At 41.5% G+C, this 19,006-nt stretch overlaps 1 protein-coding gene across 1 annotated transcript in view; it reads left to right on the top strand.

The window, feature by feature from the left end:
- The window catches only part of UNC5C (unc-5 netrin receptor C), a 269,375-nt gene that overhangs the window by 167,126 nt on the left and 83,243 nt on the right, over positions 1–19,006 (top strand). The window contains exon 2 of the mRNA XM_072861768.1: positions 4,554–4,775. Within this exon, the coding sequence (XP_072717869.1) occupies positions 4,554–4,775 (222 nt within the window). The remainder of the gene's footprint in view (positions 1–4,553; positions 4,776–19,006) is intronic.

Here is a 19,006-nt window from a genome sequence, read left to right as displayed (position 1 = left end):
TGTATTTGGCCCAGCAACTAAAATAAAATTTCCAAATTAAATTTATAGATTAAAATGGCTTTTTAAAATTTATTTTCTTAATATGAATGAATTGCATGAGTGAAACCAGTTTAGTGGCACCATTAATCAGGTCTTTTGTCTTGCTAATATAAATCAGTCAATAACAACAGATGGGCTGTACACTTTATTATGTGAAAATAAAGATGAATGCGACGTACTGCAGAAGTAAACTTGCAGCTCAAAGTTACTGAGCACAGAAGGGGATTTGTTACAACAGGGAACGATGCGTGCCTCGTATTTGCGTTTGATCAAGGTTGTAAGGGGAACTTGCTGCATGTGACATTGACATAATGATTGGAAATCAAATATGTGAATTTTTAGTGTCTGTTTGTATCTACACTCCCAGATCACTCCCAAATGGTTTAAGTGGCTTTTTTCTTCCAGACAGAAGAAAAAATGTCTAACTCCTTAGGACAGTTAAATAAGTGAGATATAAAGTTTACTGCTTTGTTGCCCCGTCAGGAGATGAACATATTAAATAACCAGTGATAACCGTAAGGAAGATTGAGATCAAAGTCTCAGGCAGGATTTATCATCTTGCACAGAGATGGAGCACGCAACAAGAGGCGACCCCCATCCAAATTACAGGCCCAGCAGGCCACGTGTTTATAACACAGTCAGCCCTGAGAAACCTAAGACAGAGTTTGGTCTTTTTATGGACAGAGGAATGACCTGTGTTCACTAGAGCTGGTCAGGAGAAGCTTTGATGGAAGTGTTTATTAGGTTGTTAGAAACTGTGGCCTCATGAAAACACAGATTCATGAGATTGCTTCGGTTTTACCAAAAGTTCGTTTTGTAGAGAATTGCAAAAAATCTCAACACAGTCAAATGTTCTATATTGACTTTTTCAGAGGTAAATATCTGTGTTGGATCTTTCAGAATACTTTGTTATGTAATTACACTGCCATTATAATTATGCTCGCATGGTGCTGCAAGCATTACAATGAAAGCATAACAGCATACCAGTCTAATTAAAAAAAATGAAATGCAAGACTTGGATCCAAGATGTGTGTTAAGGTTGATGGTTCAAAACCCTGCCCCAAATCAGCAGCCGAATGGGCCGACTGTCCTAAGCCATGCCGCAGCTGTGCCTGTTGTGATGGGCAAGCCATCACGAGGGGGTTTAAGGTTCTTCCTCCTCAACGCATCCTCATCCCAAGAGGCGAGTACCGCAGCCTGGCACAGGGGAACCATGGCTGCACATCTTCTCTACCTGTAAACCACCATCCTGTGACTTCAGCTGGTGGCAGCTGGCGTGCCTGGGCGAGAGGGGAGCAGTGGGTTGCCTCCCTGCAGCAGCCGATCCCATCTCTTTGAGGAATGCAGGGAACACCAAGTGACTTCCCGCTGTGATTCGCACAGGCTGATAAAGCTGCCTGTTACCTTTCAGCGGTGAATAGCAGGAGCGAGGGGCCCTGAATGCTAATGGAGGTAGGACTAGCTTTGCAGTGTGATTGGGGTTTTTTCTGCCAAACACAGAAAAACCCAGTCGTGGTCATATTCTTGGATGCTCCTCTTAAGAATCTGCTCTATACAAAAAAACCTCCAATGTTGCTGCTAATAGCAACAGTACGAGGACAGGGATTGAATGAACATACTCCAGTTAAAAAAGCCCAAAAAATCTGTTTTAGCTACTATCTTAAATTTATTCTAAAAGTGCAGATTTTAACTGCCGGTTTCCAGAGACAAGGCAGCCTCTGTGCACTCTGTTTGTGTGACAGTTTGTGAATGGTTTCCATCTATATCCCTAACATTTAAGAGCAGTTCAGATGCCTCTCGATAGCAATGAGAAAGAGTGTGGAAAAATAAAGCTGGGCTTTATTATTGCTTAAGAAGAGTAAGGTGGAATTACAGCAAGAAGCCAGTAAGAGAAGTGGCTTGTACCTGACTGCGGGATGCCAGGCTGGTGGAGAGAAACAGCTATCGCCACAATCAAAACATGAAACTAGGTTGTCATGTACTGAGCAGTGCTGTGAATCCACTTTAACATAAAAATAATTTAAACTTTAGAAGCAGTTACCTTCAGGAGGGAAAGCCAAAGCCCACACACATTCTCCAGGCTGACTGAAGAAATAATTTTAAACCCCACCTTTTTTCTTTTCTGCAGCTTGCTTATCCTTCCTTTTAGACTTTCTAGTTACAACTTTGATAAGATGCAGTTAATTGGTCAGGCAGCGTAAGTATTGTCTTTGATAATGTGCAGAAATCTAGTGGTGAAAATAAATACATTTGTTCTTCCAGTCACCAGAAATTAGTGAAGCAATACTTGTTTAATTATAAAACATATGTGTGCTTTGTTAGTTTCCATCTGTCTGCTTGCTGATTTGCAATTAAATGACCAGAAGAAAAAGATACATCCTGTGGCAATTCAGGGGAAATGATTCATCTCTAATGTTTCTGTGTTGTGGATGTCTATGGAGCAGTGTGTGCGAGAGGGAGAAGGAGGGAGTGGGGAAGAGGGGGAGATATGGATAGAAGGGGTGAGGAATGCTGAAAAGCCTCTTGCTTCGGTTCAAACATGTTTTGTTGTCATGAAACCAAATGTGGACTCCCATTAACTTATTGTAACTCATCTTTCTCTCTGGAAAAAAATGGGGCGCAAAATGGAGCAAGGAAGAAATACCTAATGGGGAGAGGAAATGGGACTGCAGAAAAAGGAGGCTGGTGTGGTCACAGTGGTCACAGAAAAGGAAACCACAGAAAGAAAGGAAGGATGGGAAAGTGATAAAAATTAAATTTAATTTGAGTATTCGGAGACGATTAGTTGGAGATGGAAATGGAATTGTTATAGTATGTCACAGATTCTCCCTTTGCTAGAAGAATGTCAAGCCTTATTTAGTGGCCCTTTTTTCTATCATTGAACCAGTTCACTTCTATTAACTCTCAGGGAGTGATACGGTATTGAGTCAGGCCTGTTACTCTTTGTAAAATAAGACACCCAAAAGGGCAGAAGTATTTTTAAATTAATATGAAGGGGAAAAAAAAAATTGGTGAACGTATGCTCTCTGCATAAATAGTTCAAGAGGTTCACAAAATCTTTTGCTGTGTAAGGTATTCCCATCACTGATAAAGACGTACAGTCTACCTCCATATAGCTACAGGGATAGGTACCATATTAGCTTCTCCCCCATCTCCTTCATCTGTTCCTGTTCTTTCCTGTCTTTCTGCAAAAGCAGTAGCTGGAAGGAGAGCCTTTCGTGCCCCTTGTAATTCTGGACACAGCCTGCACAGGCATGTCTCAGGTAGAGGGAGGTAGCCGTCTGACATTTCATCTTCATGAAGACTGGCAGGGAGAAGATAGCCAGCCTTCCGCAGTATTTTTAGTTTGATGTTCTGTGGTGTTTTATTGATCAGCAGCAGCGTGCGTCACTGTGTGTAATGACAACTGCTTCAGAGGCAGAAAGGGGGAGGTTGAATAAGGCCTTCAGGACTGTCAGCTTGCTGCTGGTGGATCTGCCAGTAGTTGGTGCCTCCCACCCCTTTGCTGCTGGGAGCCTCTTGGATGTTCTTGTGCACTGACGGCAGGTGGAGAGGTGGATGGGAAGGGGGTTATTCTCTGCTGAATTGGTGCTTTCTGATGTGGAAGACTTCCTCTGCAGAAAGGGGTAGAGGGGTTGTAAAGGGGGATTTGTGAAGAGGGAGGGAGAGAGAAAGGAAAGTATGTGTGCTAGGTGTTTTCAGTGTTGCCTCCCTTGCATTGGATTATTTTCTCCTCCTCCAGACCTTTTACGTCAACTTTATTCACTTCCAGCAGCACCAGAGAGATGCAGAGGTTCCTTATGCCAATAGCATGCATCCGTGTTGGCCCAAAATGTCACCATCTCCCAGCTGCTCTGCCCCATGTCCCAGCTCCCGCTTCCTTTCCGTAGTGAGGACTGCACGGACCAGTGTAGTACAAACAAAGTAAATAAAGCAGAGCTTGGCACCTTCATTAGCAGTCTTAGCAAGAGAGTCAGAGTACGAACAAAGAGGCACAGACTGGACTTGCATTTAGTCTTTTGCCCTTAGAGCAGATTTCAAATTGCTCATCTGAAACGAAAGGTGCTATTTCCTGTTTGTATCAGCCTCAGCCAATACTAGCTATGTGCATGCACTTGATTAAACAGTGTGATAAGTCACTATTGAAAAGTGTGACCTTGAAGCCTCCAAAAGTTTCTATTATTTCTTTTTACGGTTTTGCAGGCAACTCTCCCAAGCGCTAACATAATGCTTTATTGCTAGTATTGCTGGTGATGATAACAAAGGACCATTCCCAGACATGTGAATGTGCACAACTCTGTCACATCACATAGAGGAAAGAGAGCTCAGGATGTAAAGAACAATTTATTCTAGTCTGAAAACAGCAGTGCATTGAAGCCTCGGTCTAGGAATGCTCCTAAGATAACATTTTATTCAAAAAGTATGCTCCTTTTGAAATTTTCAGAAAGTGCTTGTAAGTGTTTGCCAGCTGAATTTTGGTTGTTTCATTTGTCCTTTTTGTCTCTTCTCTGCAGATGATGATTTTTTTCATGAACTTCCGGAAACTTTTCCGTCTGATCCTCCAGAGCCATTGCCCCACTTCCTCATTGAACCCGAGGAGGCTTACATTGTGAAGAACAAGCCTGTGAATCTGTACTGCAAAGCGAGCCCAGCCACGCAGATCTATTTTAAGTGCAACAGCGAATGGGTTCATCAGAAGGACCATGTGGTGGATGAGAGAGTAGATGAAACCTCTGGTGAGTTTGTGTTATGTCATAAAGGGGTGAGAATTAAAAATCATTAATATCAAGCCCACCGTTGTAACCTAGCAGCTATTTCATATGGCAGCTACTTTTTTTACGCTTGATACAGCTGTGAATTCTGTATCAAGCATTATTGAACATTAGCTGTCATAGCACAGAGGTGGTGTCTGCATCCAGGTCAGTCAGTAAAACGTGATTGTAGAGCACCCTGCCTGAGTTTGAAACAAAAACCCAGGAGAACCGTGCACAAACAAAATGGAATTGCTTTCTCAGCCAGGTCTACTCCCTGTTCACTTCCCCAGGGTCACAAACTCCCAGTGGTGGAACTGTATTGTAGTCACAGACCAAGAACCACATTCTCCCCAAAGTGCCGAAGAGCAATTGGGTTGTTCCTAGAATGATGTTTTCTTGGGGAGATTTGAGAAAAAAATGAGAAATTTAATCAGCTTCCAGCAAGAAAGAAGGAGAAAGCACACCTGGGCACAGTTTAGAGCAGTGTATTGATCCAGAGCAAACACCTGGCTGTTACTCCATTACACTTTTCTGTCTGGTCCATAGAGCCTGTATGAAGAACTACAGTAGGTTAGCAAGGAAAAGGGGAAAAAAAAAAGAAGCCAAGAGCCTCATCCTTCCTCGGTCAATACCAGAAATCCCACTGACATTCATGGAAGAAAAATAGGACCCTATTAGTACCAAAAGAAAAAAAAAAAAAAAAAGGTTTAAAAACTTGAGTAATAAACCAGCGTAAATCAAAGATATGATTGTCCCCATTTGGGAAGACTGGTAATCAATAGGGTTTGAGTCACATGCAAGGAGAGAAGCGGGACTTACTGCTGTTTTGATGGCTCTGAGAAATAACTGGATACCAAGCAAGAAGGTACCTTTCATTTGGGAATTACACCACCACTTGGTCTAATTACTTAGAAAAATAACTCCACCAGATGTCTTGGAAATCTCTTGTGAACTGGGTTTTGTTTGTTTCAGCTCATTTATTTGCACAGAGATCAAAAGCATGAGCTTTTAACAGTACTGTGGTGCTCTCAGCTTGAAAAAGAGAAGGTGGGTGTAGGAAGAAAGGCTGTAGAAAAAACCTGTATTAAACTTTGGGCCTGTTTATTTGTTTGTAAGAATTGGCTTTTCCAGCAAGTTGACTGCGGCAGAAAAACTAAAAAAAGAAATTCTTGTTACTTAATACATCTTCAATTTTTTTCATCCATGGGAGTCTGCTGAAATGAAGAAGGACAAGCAGGAGGACAGCTATCACTGTGTTAATTTTTTAAGCTTTTATTAACATCAGCATTCAGAAACATGAAAATGTTTCACTACAGATGAAATTTTTCACTACAGGTGAAAAATTCCTTCTTTTTTCTCAAAATCTCATTGTAGAAAAACTTCATGATGCCATAAAGCAAATTGCATTCTACAAGTGTAGAAGGGCAGTCTTGAAAAGAGATGCCTCTGAATATATCAGAGGACAAATGTTTTGCATAACAAACAGCAGCAATTATATGCAAATGAAACCCATATCCAATTAGAGATTAACATAATGTACTGGAGTTGGGGGGGGAGGGTGTGAAAAGCTGTGCACATCAGATTATTAGCACAAGAGCCACAAACCCAGTCACACTAATAGCTTGTTAAAATGAAACTGTCATCAGAACCTAAATTTGTCAGTCAACCTGGTCATTGCCAAAAGGTTGATTAATGCACGTCACGGTTGCAGTGTTTGTGCACCTTCCTGTAAGCAGACTGAGAATCTAGGGCTCATAGCACATAGTTAGTATAGAAATGGGTAAACAATGTATTTAAGGTAGTGGTAAAATAATATGTTCTTCAAAGCAATGGAAGCTTGGGAAAATATATCCACTGCGGATGGAGCTAGAGAAAAAGTTGCAGGAGACAGTGACTGTGAGGATTCATTCTGGTGCACGAAGAAGGAGGTATTGGCTTTGGCAGCTTGCATCAGTCAGGCTGGCAAAGCCCTTTGACTCTGTCTCTTTTGAGGCTATTTTGGTTTCTTTTGCTATTTTTAGCTAGCTAGTGCAGTAGTTGTAACCTCGGGCACAGCAGTAGTGACTGAGCTGCTCAGAGGGTGGTGTAAGGATGGCAGCCCAAGCCTACACTGCTGCTAGCTTCAGGCTTGCAGTTAGAGAGGCTGGAGAAATTGTCCACAAACCAGGTTAGGTCTAGCCTTTACTCGGGTAACCCGGGGCTCAAAGGGATCCCAGTTACACAGTGTTTCTGCGGGGTGAGTTGTGTAATCCCAGCAACTGAAAACTGGGTGCATTCTTTCCTGATATTTTACTGTTCTTAAGGTCTGCTCTGCCTACGTACGAAGAAGAGCACCATGCTGAGGCAGTCTTCTGCTGCTGTTTTTGAACCAGGCTTTCTCCTTCAGTTCTTTAGGTAGAAAAGCAAAGCAAAGGAAAACAGGACAAACAGACAATAAAATATATGAGAGAAAAAAAGTAAAGGTCACCTGTGCTTTCTTTTCTAAAGGACGGGTAATCAGGAAGAAAGAGGACTAAAGTACAGGTGTGATGCTAGCAGTACATCATCTTGGGATTGTAAATGATGCATGAAAGAGAGAAATAGGTTTTGATTTGCAAAAGATTATGTGTTCATGGACTTTGAGCCTGTGCCCAGGAATTAAATCTATGTAGAGATGATTAACTCTTCTTATAAGGCAAATTTGTTTCTGTCATTGATAAAACCAGAGACAACAGCACAGCAATAGCAGTGGCACAAGAGATGGAATGAGAGTGCAGCCGAGCTCTCATTGAAGAGAGCTGCTAGAGACAAATGTTGAATATATTAAGGTTAATTTTTAAGAGAGGAAAATAAATATTTATCTCTTTTTCCTATGTATATATATTTTTCTTTGTAACAGAGAGAAGGTACAAAATAAAAGTTATAGTTATATGCACTTTGCACTGTGGGATATTTTTAAACAGTAGGTAAAGCATTGCTGTAAAAAACATGCACAGGAACTCTGTGGGAGTTGTTGCCTTCTGGTTGGAGAAGATGAGAACAGTAATAGTGACAGGGTGTTCTAGTACCACTTTATTTAATTAAATTAGCCTGAAGAGAGAGCCTTGCAAAAAAATTTCCAATGATCGAGTCTGAGAAGCCAGGAGCTTTACATAGAAGATCATTACATTCTGTTTTTTAATCCTCAGACTCGCTAGAATTTTTCTTTTTTATGGAAAAAGCTAAGCATTTTCATAAAGAAGTCAAATGGGTGCTTTGAAAATCTTTAGTGCACATCTTTGACTCTTTCATTTCCTATGTACGTGAAATACAAGGCAGGGCATGGTCTTTTTTATGTTTTTACTGGAATATTTTCCCATTAATGTGGAAAAATATATGTAAAGTGTAAGAACACTGGTTTTAAAAAACAAAGATGAAAGTTGTTTTGAGGGAACACATTTGATTTTATGGCTGACTGTCATAAAAGATAACAGCAACGAAAGTAAAAGGAACCCTGCAGAACTGATGCTTTTGCGGGCAAGAAAATTCCATTGTCACAGGGCAGGAAGTTCAATAGCATCAATAATTGTTAGAGCAATTTGTGCACATTTTCCAAATTACTGTACCTCTGAAAACGACTATGGCAAAAGATTTTATTTTGCATGTGTGCTTTTTATGGAGAAATATTTTCAGACACGCACACACCAGTTCTGCAGTGGTGGGAGAGTTGTGAATGTATAGAAAATCAGTGTCCTGCACCCCTTTCATTTGTCCAGAGGGATTACATGCTGCTAAATCAAACCCCACATCCCAGTGGTGTACAACAGAGAAAAATCAGGACTATAGGGACCTTGTTTTTGTCTTTTCAATTTGGATATGCATTGTAATAGTTTCTCCGTGAGTATTAAGGTGGAATGATCTATAAAGCCTCTCTTGCCCTCTGCAATGCCAGTGACATGTTCTTCTTCTCTCTCCTTCAAGCAAGGAGAAAACAACATTCTAAGTGCTAATTAAATAGACATATTGGGCAATTCAGCTGGCATTATTGTTTGCCTACACTTTCTGTCTTCTTTTGCTGGGATGCATAGGGAGAGGAGGGCTCAGGGAGTTTGCTGATGACCTCCTCCGTGTTCCCAAATAGCAGCAAGACGGAATAAGGACTCTTGAGCCTGGCCTGAGGCCCCAGCTAAAGCAAAATGAACAGACTTATCTGTGCAGTCTTGGAAGAAAGGCATGCTGAGGGAGGCTCTGTTAAGGAGCAGGTGAAGTTGCCAGTCCTTTCTCCCATGCCCTGCCTTCAGAAGCAGGCTCTCAGAAGACCTAATCCCCCAGGAGCATCCCCGGTGCCACCCAGCCTTCAGCAAGGAGGATAGGTGGCTCCAAGGACTTTCCCTTCAGCTGCCCCTTAACTCTCTGCTGCCCCACAAATCAATGAAAAAGATAAAGTTAGAATCTGACTCAGAATAAGATTTTTGTCTGATTAAGAGTGTTTATTGAACTGCACTGAGGTGGATGAATATGCTCTTATTTTCAGACAGAAATCTTAGACTTCTTTGTTTCAGTTTCTTTACATAGCCGCTGCTGTGATTCCTGTGCTTACCTCCCACCATTACCTTTCCCCATTAATAAAGTATTTTTGGATGACTTGCAGATTTGATGAAAGGAGACTGAGCTTTTGATGTAGGGTCAGCATTGATCTGGCAAATAGGAGGTTGTTACCTTAAGCAATGGGTTTGGCAGCCTGTCGAGGGAGTAGATACCCAGCTAGCTAAGTCTTTAATAGATCACCTTCTCAACAGAAAGATCAAAGATTGACGTCTGCCCTTTTGCCTTTAAAACAGCTCTTACAAGATGCTGCAGCCAAGACAGCAGTGGGGAAACCTCCACAGCGACTGTCTCTGCTCTTTTGGCACCACGTCTAGAGGCAGAAAAATCACTTCCAGCACACAGTGCTCTATCGCTTTATCTTCCTCTCTGTGTGTACATCCCACAAAAGCCGTTTATTTTGGTGTTCGTGACACCACGTTTTGGAAGGCTGCATTGCCCTAATGACAAAAGCCCCATCAACTTGTTTGGATGTTGTTTAAGGTGGGACTTTTCATTATACAGCAAAAATCATTATGCAGCCTCTCATTTTGAGCAGCTGTGCTCGTTTGTCTTAGTATTTTTTATAAATAAGAAAAACTATCGTTACTTTTTAAATACAACACTTCTTTGAATACCAGGGTTGAAGAACTTAATTTGGGAGCTCAAATATGAAATTCAGGTGCCCCCTGTCCCCATGTAAGCACAGCTCAGGGAGAGGAGTGCAGAGGGGTACTATTTTACTTGTTTTCTGTGACCCACAGATCTTCCTTTCCTTAATGCTCTTTTCCCTCTCTGCACATCTTCCTTCCTTAATCTCTTTTTGCTGCTTCTTGACCTGCTGTAGCCTCCTAATTTTCTGTATTATTTTTCAAGAGTCCAAAAGATAAGGAAAAAAGCTATTTTTCTGAACAAATGTGGCCAGTTTCCCTATTAACTTCAATAAGGAGATGACAAGGGATGCTAAATGCTGCAGTTATACTTAGCCTGCAATATTTTGACTCTCTGGGGTAGAATACCTTGGGGTTATGTTAGTAAGGGTAGACACATATCATAAATAAGGATTGTTTTCATTCCACTGTTGTCACAAGTCATTTTATTTTCCCTTTATCATTGGATCAAATCCATTACAAACATCAAGCACCCCAATTCAAAATAATTATTTCTCAGCAACATATTGCCAATTTTAGCTCTGCTCCTTCGGTACTCTTCCCTAATCCAACTCATTTCAAGGAAATGTAAAAATGTGTCTGTGTATCTCTTCCAAAATGCTTCTATTAATAGTTTTGAGATGTGAGTTAGAATTGATACTACAGTCCATTTTCTTTAGTAATTCGAAGCCTGTCCCCTCTTTGGAAGGATGCTGTAAGTGAAACATGTTTGTATGTATGGTCTGGAAGGCTCCAGCTGGTGCAGAAAGGAGCAGACAACTCTGTTTCTCCAAAGAACTGGAATTCTCCAGGGAAATACAAGCCGTTTACTTACATAAAAGTATATGAACAAACCCACAGTTTTTTCCTATTTGACATCTAGGTTGCAGCCATTTTAGATGTCACTGGGGACATCTTCTCTCTGCCTATCACTCCCCGTGGCCTGGCGGGCAGCTCTCCCGGGGAAGAGGAGCCCCGTGCCCATCACCGCTGCAAGAAAAGTTCTCTCTTCTTGCAGTTTGCACCTTCAAAATCAGCTGCTGGGAACATGGTCCCTAGCATGCCCAGATCAAGGGAATACCTGACAACAAAGCTGCTGCAGACATTTTTTGCAAGCAGGCAAAGTTTCCACTTTTATCTGGAGTAATTAGTATACCTTGATAGAAAAAGAGCCAGTTTGGAAACTTCAGACGCAACACACACGCAGAGGCAAAGAATCACCATTTTCTAGGGTATAAATTCAAAATGGTGTTTATTTTTGTTGAAGTGAATGGAAAAATCACTGAGGGCAGTCCTGACCTAAAGAAGGGAAATAATCTTTTTCTAAACAGAATAAGAACATTGGGCGAGATACTTGCTTCTGGAGGGGAATGTGATTGTAGGCAATACAAAACCACGCCCCAAACCCAGGAAGATTATCTTTTGGTATAGAAGCCTGCAAAAGACTGGCGGTTTTGAGTTTAGACTCCACTGAGTATAGTATCCACCATGTATAACACACTTATAAAACATATATTAACATATAATTAATTTCTTCTTTACTCAAACTGTTATATGTGGGATTTTTGTCCCTATAAGTCTTTGTGGAAGGCTGCTTCTAGCTCCTGCATGTAGACACCTTCTTTACGTGTTCACAGCCATTGACACCTGCCTGTTCTGCAAATGCTGTCCTTTCCAGCAGCTTTTTGCCCTGCGGGGGTGCGTGCCCCACCACCTTTACAGACAGCAGCCCTGGACCTCGGGAACCCTCTGCACTCATGCTGCTAAGCTGACTGAGCCGGGCTCTTCCAGCCTCGGCACTTGCTCTATCCTTCAGGGTATTCAGGGATGCTAACGGGGGCCCAGAGGGAGCTACTCTTCCTGCAAGTTAATCCTGCTCACGCTCTTCCTGTGAGTAATGATGAGTAATGATGGGAAGGGTCAGTTGCCTATTCCAAATTTTCTGTGGATTCACCAAGTATCTCTGTGCAAATCACTCAGCGTCTCTGTTACTTACCTCTGCAAAGTGCTTTGGGACCAAAAGATAAAAGCTTTAGGATATTTATTCATTTCTTATGGCAGTATTAACTTCCTATCTGCAGCTGTTCGCCTAATTGTCCTGAAGATTTCCTGTGGGCTTCTAGAAAAACAAATCTGAGACAGGAAATAAAGTTATTTAAAATAATAAGAAGAGGAATATGGATGCCTAGTGCATTCATCTGAAGCATTTGAGGATACCCCTCTGAATATTTCCAGCCTACACCTTATCCCCCTCCAAGTTTTTCCTTCATTAAACCCTTTGTTACACACTCATAATCCCATTAATTCCCCAAAAGACAACTTCAGACATCAGTCCACCCACCACAGCTTCAGACTAGCCACAGCTTTGCACAGCAATGCTTCCTTTTTCCATCCGTGTCCCCTGGCTCCTTTGGAGCCGAACGCCCTTTGTGTGGGATCTGGAGCCCCCATGGCGAGGGTGGTCTGGTGCCTGAAAGGCCAATAAATGTCAACTTGTTTTGGAGTCGAGTCCCAAAGGATAGTCTCCATCTTGTGTCTGCTGGCCTAAATGGAAAACAAGTTTTCTGGATACAGGAATGGCGGAAAAGAGCAGCAGAGCCAAGCTCTTGTGTGCTGTCAAACAAAAGTGCTGCAGTCAGTGGCACCCCGGCAGTGCAAGGGCAGGAACGCTTGCATCCTATAAATGTAGGGGTTTCAGTTAATTAAATATGAGAATGAGTAGGACTAATAGGTCTGTAGTTTCTTTGTGAAAATCCCTAAAAATATTCAGGGAAATGGAAGGTCCAAATTATACCTTACTTTTTCTTTGTTGAGAACAAGGTATAGTGTGATGCAGTCACTGGAAATGTAGTCTAACCCTGTTTAGAGACATTAGGGTCTTGATGACTGTGCAAGACGTTTAAGTGTTGCTGTCCTGAGTCCCGTGAAGTCTGTGTAAGCTTGTATCTCAGTTGCCTTAGTAGTATCTTCTACTTTTTTCTCCATTAGCTCATTAGTCAGTGAAATCATTCTCTGAAGAGAGGTAGAAGAATTCCTATTGCTTAAAACTAGACTGGAGAAATCCTTCTTTTAAAAAAAAAAAAAAAGCCATTTATATGGAACAACCGTTGCACATAGATCAGATTTAGTGAGGCTTTTTTCACTATGCAGGTGGGGTACCAAATCATCGCTAACGTGTAAGGGAAAGAGAGGTGGCTGTCACATGCAGCTCTGACCGTTACAGGATCTAATTTTGTGCTGCCTTTGCGGGTTCACCACTTGTATTCATTTTCTCAGTCCCCTGAATTCCCAATTCGTACATAAATGAGCAGCATGATGTGGTAGGTACCAGCAGGACTGCCGTTCACTGGCAAGGTTATGTACAGCTCTTGCTCATCAGGTTTTGATGGGATGCCTTTCACAATTCCTCATAACTTCTTATCCCTCTTCATATTTTGATTGTGAGAGCAGAAAGGGAGTCTTTTGTCAGACTCTTCTGTGTCTCTTCTTCCCCCTGAATACTGATCTTTAGGCCTTCACAGCCTATTCTATTATTTGCTCCCAGGTTTTGATTTTAGAGAGGACCTCGGTTGCTTGATTGCTGCTTTTGGCTTTCAGTGACTTGTATAATGATGTTACTGTAATGAGTGCTGACACTGCACCTGGGTCGGTTGCCGTGCCCTCCTCTGAAGAGGAGTAAGGATTGCCAGGCCTGAAGAATAACGATGCCTAGAAGTGGATCAGGCTTGCTTTGGGGTTTAGTTTTAATCCTTTTGTTCTTCAGTTAAGGTGGAAACCCGTATTGGAATTCAGTCAGAGTGAGTACCCAGGGGGAAAAAAAAAAAAAAAAAAAAGGCAGCCAGCATTACAAGGATACTATTGACGACATTTACTTACATAATGAAAAAGGTCTTTTTTCCATGTCAAAGTCGCATGGATCTGCAGAGCAACTTGCTGGCACCCCTGGTGCCTTGCTGTAGCTGGCAGGGATCATGAGCTGTGCTGTTTCCAGAAACATGTACACACCAAATGACTTCTGTGACCACCGGCCTGCCTTTTCGCACGCCTTCCTGCGATGATTCTTTTATTCGCTACAAACTAAGAAAAATCTCCTGGCATTCAGGAGCCGGTGTTTTAACTGCTGCCCTGGCACAGCCCTGAAAACACACTGGATGGGGGAGCAGACAGTAAATTCCCAGAGCTTCATCTCTGTCTGGTGAAAGTGACTTTACTTGACAGCACAGTGGACAAAGCTGCTTTGAAAGCAGCTGCTTGCCTTTTTCTTTTTTTCTTTTTCATTTTTTTTCAAGATACCTAAGTCGGCTGTGAAATGGCATCCCTAGCATGCAGAACAACAACAGCAAAAAATGGTGGGGCTTTTACACTTCTCCCCCAACCTGCTGTTCCTGCACATCCTGGACTGAAAAATAGGAAAACAACTGCTGAGGAAGGCTCCTGAGTGACCCCTTGTGTCACGTTGCAACGGTCCTTGTTCCCACAATAGCTGCACCAGCCACTGAACTGTGTCATTGCATCAAGTTCACAGAAATAAGGCATTTTCACATTGTCTCTGCTTCTCAAAGCCACTCAGAGTGGGAGTGGTACATAAGTAGATGTGCAGATACATATTTTATATATATATACACACATACCTATATGTCAGTAAGTCAATAACATAAACAACTTGGTGTATGTTTTTATATAAAAATTTACACACAAACCCATTTATTGTTCATTTCCCTGTCCGTCCCCCTCCCCCCCCCATGCAAAGGGAATGTAAACACGCTGTTCAAAATTCAGATGCTCTCGGTTGGCTTCCCAGATGTTTGAAGTTCAATAGGTTTTTTTTTTCATAATTTCCTCGGCTTCTTCTAGTGAAGTGCTAAACAACCATTATTCCTTTTTGCCTGCACATTGAGATTCATCTGTAAGCTCTAAACTGCCTCAAAAGTGCTTCAATTTTGCATGAGCGCTAAGCTGGGGACTGGGAAGCATTACCCACTGCTGAAGGCCCAGATCATTAGAAAGAGCATGTAGATCCTCTGAACCAGAAATAAAAAGTGCACAGATTTTCTTTGTGAAGTCTCAACTGCAGCTTTAAGTAAAACATGAACCATTGGCACTTTTTTTTTCCTGGCCCTTGAAAAATACCCCCAACATATTTTCTCAGCTGCACATGCCTCAACCAAAAGAAGGGAAGATTGGGCTTTGACCCAAAAGCTGCAGCTCTGAAGAGCTCATACTCATGCTTTCCTATGCCCATGACCTCCCTTCTTCCTGCTCCCTGTAAGTAGCACCAACCTGGCAGAGAATTGCTCGGGTACCGCTGCTCAGGGTTGCTTAGTGTCGGGATGGCTTGGGTCAAGATGCTTCGACTCGCATTTGTTTCTGCTCCTAGACCTCAGCCTATGTGAGTTCAGAAATGATGGTGCCCATGGTTGAATGTAAATATATGCTTGTGGTGAGGTTTTCTTTGGAGTCCTGCTACAGTGGAGCATGATTATTACTTTTGTACCAGGAAAAAGGAAAAAAGAAAGCGGCAACAATAGGCACACGTTGTTACATGTGGAAGAGAACAACGCATTTTGGAGCAATTTGTGCATATTAACAAAAAATGCCATCAACCAGAAAATAGCCTCCATTAAAAAAAAAGTGGGAGGTGTTTTTCCTTTGTCTCTGAACTGTTTATATGCTGAGAACAAGCAATCCAATTCTGTTCTAAGGTATTAAACGGCAATAGTTCAAGGCTGGTGTAAGGCAATCAGCTGCCGAGGTTGGCCGGGGGAGGAGATTGCAGAGGGGCTATTTTACCTTCCCCAGGGGGACAAACCCACAGGGCTGTACTGGCCACCTCTACCTTGCTGGCAGGGACCAGGGCAGGTGGTTTGTTTTCCACCAGCATTCAATAACTCAGTTTTGAAATCTTCCCTGCATCTTACACAACTTGGTCCTTCAGATGTTAATGGGAAAAGAACAAAAAAGCCTTGTTTTCACTAAAAGAAAATAAAGCCCAAACAGAATGCATGTTCTTTAATTCCAGTTCAAAGTAAAATCCCTCTGAAGACAGCCCTTTGTAATTTTTGTGTAAGTCAGTTAAGAAATAGTAGGGGAGCTGGGATTTTAGCTTAACTCACTACCATTAGCTGGTAATTAGATACCATAGCTAACTGATGCAAACCAGTGCAAACTTGACATCGGTTTTAAGGCAAACTTGACTTTATTAGGCTGTTGCCTTCATCTGTATTAATTTGAGTTAAGAATGTATCTGTTTCCTAAAGAGAAAGTTACAAAGAGAGCAAAAATAGCTGGAAGCCTTTAATTTAAATATTTAAGCTAATATTTGTGGAAAATTGTTTGTGATCTTCATGCAGTCATTTCATATCACCAGCCAGCCACAATTTAGGGAGAAGCAGTACTGAGGCAAAACCAGGTGCATGCAATCACAGCGTGAAGGATTACTGGGTGTTAAAGCTGTTTGCTCTTTTAAACTATCTCTAGATATCTGTCTGTCTATCTATCTTTTGTTAAAATTACAGATACTCTATATAGAAAATAAGCTATAGGCTTGTAGTGTGCCGTTATACAATCATCTCTGTCCCATTAGGATGCACAGAGTACATTTTTTCTCAGCAAGAACTTTAATATTTGAAGCCGTTCTTCTTGTGCATAGCCTGTTTATTCATTTTTTAAACACCAAATTCCATAGCTTAAGTACTCTGATATATTTGAGCTGAATAACTCTCTTACTGCAAGGGTTCTATCTCTGCAAGAGGGTAAATAAATTTCAGTTCTGACATAGCACTGATTTTATTTTTACCTTTGTAAAAAGGTTATTTCACCAAGTAAAGTGATCAGCCTTCTGCTACAGAGACAGGTTGTTTATAGCACCTGTGATGAGCTATTAAATGAATCAGACAGGTCATTCTGGACTATTGGTAAGTAAAAAAGATCATCATTCTTGGCTTTGGTCAGAACAAGTTTTACCATCAGAGAACAGTCTAGTGGCAAAGGACTGCATAATGAGAAAGCAATCTGTTTACCTTTTATTAAGTCTATTTATAGTCATACCACTTTGGTGTATGGTCTTGGCCACTTTCATGAAGCAAAAAATATGATGCTGTTTTAAGGATTCTTGGATGAATCTTTGTACGAAATGTAAGACAGATGGGAACTATGAGAACGAAAAATGCTTTAATCCTTTTTGCCAAATACTGTGGAGATAATCCAGCCCCTCCTGAAATTATTGCGAAACTCCCATTTTCTTTTTTGGTGTCAGGATTCTCCTTCCACCCTCGTCTTTCATTAAAAAGTATGTATCCTTATGTCATTCAAATTTGTCCTGACTGAACAACATTCATAAAGTATTCCTTCACTCTCCTCTCCTGCTCCTAATAAACAGAAAAAGGAACTGTGAGTCAGAAAGCACGGACTGTTTCAGACTGGCACTCATTTATTTTAAGACTGAGCAAGCCACCACATTTTTCTCTATGTCTAGGTTGAGGATCTGAATGGGGACACACTGTGGTTTTCTAAGTTACATGCCGTATAATGTGATTCTATAGCAACATGTGTTGCATGGACGTGCAGAGGAATCCCCCTACTCCAGAGCTGTTTTGCTGCTGACTCCCCAAAGCCTCTTTTACATCATCAAGAAACACTGTCCCTGCCCTCTGTGTCCCCACTGCGCAGCAGGAAGGGAGATTTGGGGGTGCATGCCATCGGGAGAATCTGTGCCTGTCTAAGCAGGGCAGGAGCCGACAGCACTGAACGTCAGGTTTGGGAGGGTGCTCTGAGCACTGATTTCAAGAAATTGAAAGGGTTGCAATTTACCTGCCTGAAAATGGGCTGTATTTCCATACTTATTTACAGTGGCTGCGATACACCTGCAATCTGTATGCATGTATTACAGTAATGTCTTTTTCCAGACCAGTAGGTCATAAAGTTCCATCTCCTTGAGAAATGTGTTCTATGGTGTATGTGATTACTAATTAATGAAATACCTTTTGGGCAAATGAAAGCACAAAAGCACAGAAATTGTTTGAACTTCTACTTACAGAGAAAATAAACAATTTATCCATGCAGTTTCTTAGAGTTTGTAAGTGCAGTTCGGTCTTGCAACTAAATAGCTCCTGTTTAGTGTTGTGCCAGAGGATCAAACACATGCCAATGTAATACTTCCACAACAATTGCTCTATCAAAGTCCTGAGGAATATTTTCACACATGTGGGGTATTAATATCAAATGCCGAACATTTATGGCAGCCAAAATACATCAAAATAATTTCTTGGCAGAACGATGCCCAGTGAGGTGTAGATACTAGCTCTGTGACCTGGACTGACTCCAGGCTGGATAATTATGTTTGATTAATTGATAATAATCTTCTGGTTTCAGACATTTACAGTGATCATTTCTTGTCTTGAGCAGTCATATTCAGTTGCAGAACTTTATAAGACATTTTTGTTTCCCTCTAGAAAGAAATGAGTCTGATTGGCTAATCTCCTATTAAAATCATTGGGAAATTTGCTGATTACTTTGGCGGGTGCAAAATGGAACCCATGAGTTATTATTGCAGTTACTAATAATCTACCATAATATCATACAATTACATTACATCTGCATACATTAAAAAAGATAACATTTCTGCCTCTGAAGACCAGATAATCTACCTCACAGTTTGTATAGCCAGCTAAGTTAAGCGCTTGGGGACCATGTGAATGAAGTGTGTCTTTGCTTGATTGTGTTTCTAGGATACAGTTTATAATAAAAGACCATGTATGTAAGGCACAATTCCCTCTTCACACTTCCTTTTGCTCCAGGAGGGGTAGTAATTTTATTTCGATATATACCATCAGCCAGTGTCTCTCCCCTGTGCTCATTCGGCTGCACATATTAGCAGTAGGCAGACTGAGCAAGGCTCCCTCCGCCCTCTGCCTCTCTCTGCCCACTAATTGCTCATTAACGTGCAAATACAGAAATAAGTAAAGTTCTGGTTCCTTCCTACTCCTTTTCAGAGCCCAGGTTGTATAAGTCCCAGAGATACAT

Source organism: Ciconia boyciana, chromosome 5 (genome assembly GCF_034638445.1).
Source record: "Ciconia boyciana chromosome 5, ASM3463844v1, whole genome shotgun sequence".
Lineage (NCBI taxonomy): Eukaryota > Metazoa > Chordata > Aves > Ciconiiformes > Ciconiidae > Ciconia > Ciconia boyciana.
This window is presented reverse-complemented; position numbering and strand designations above follow the sequence as displayed.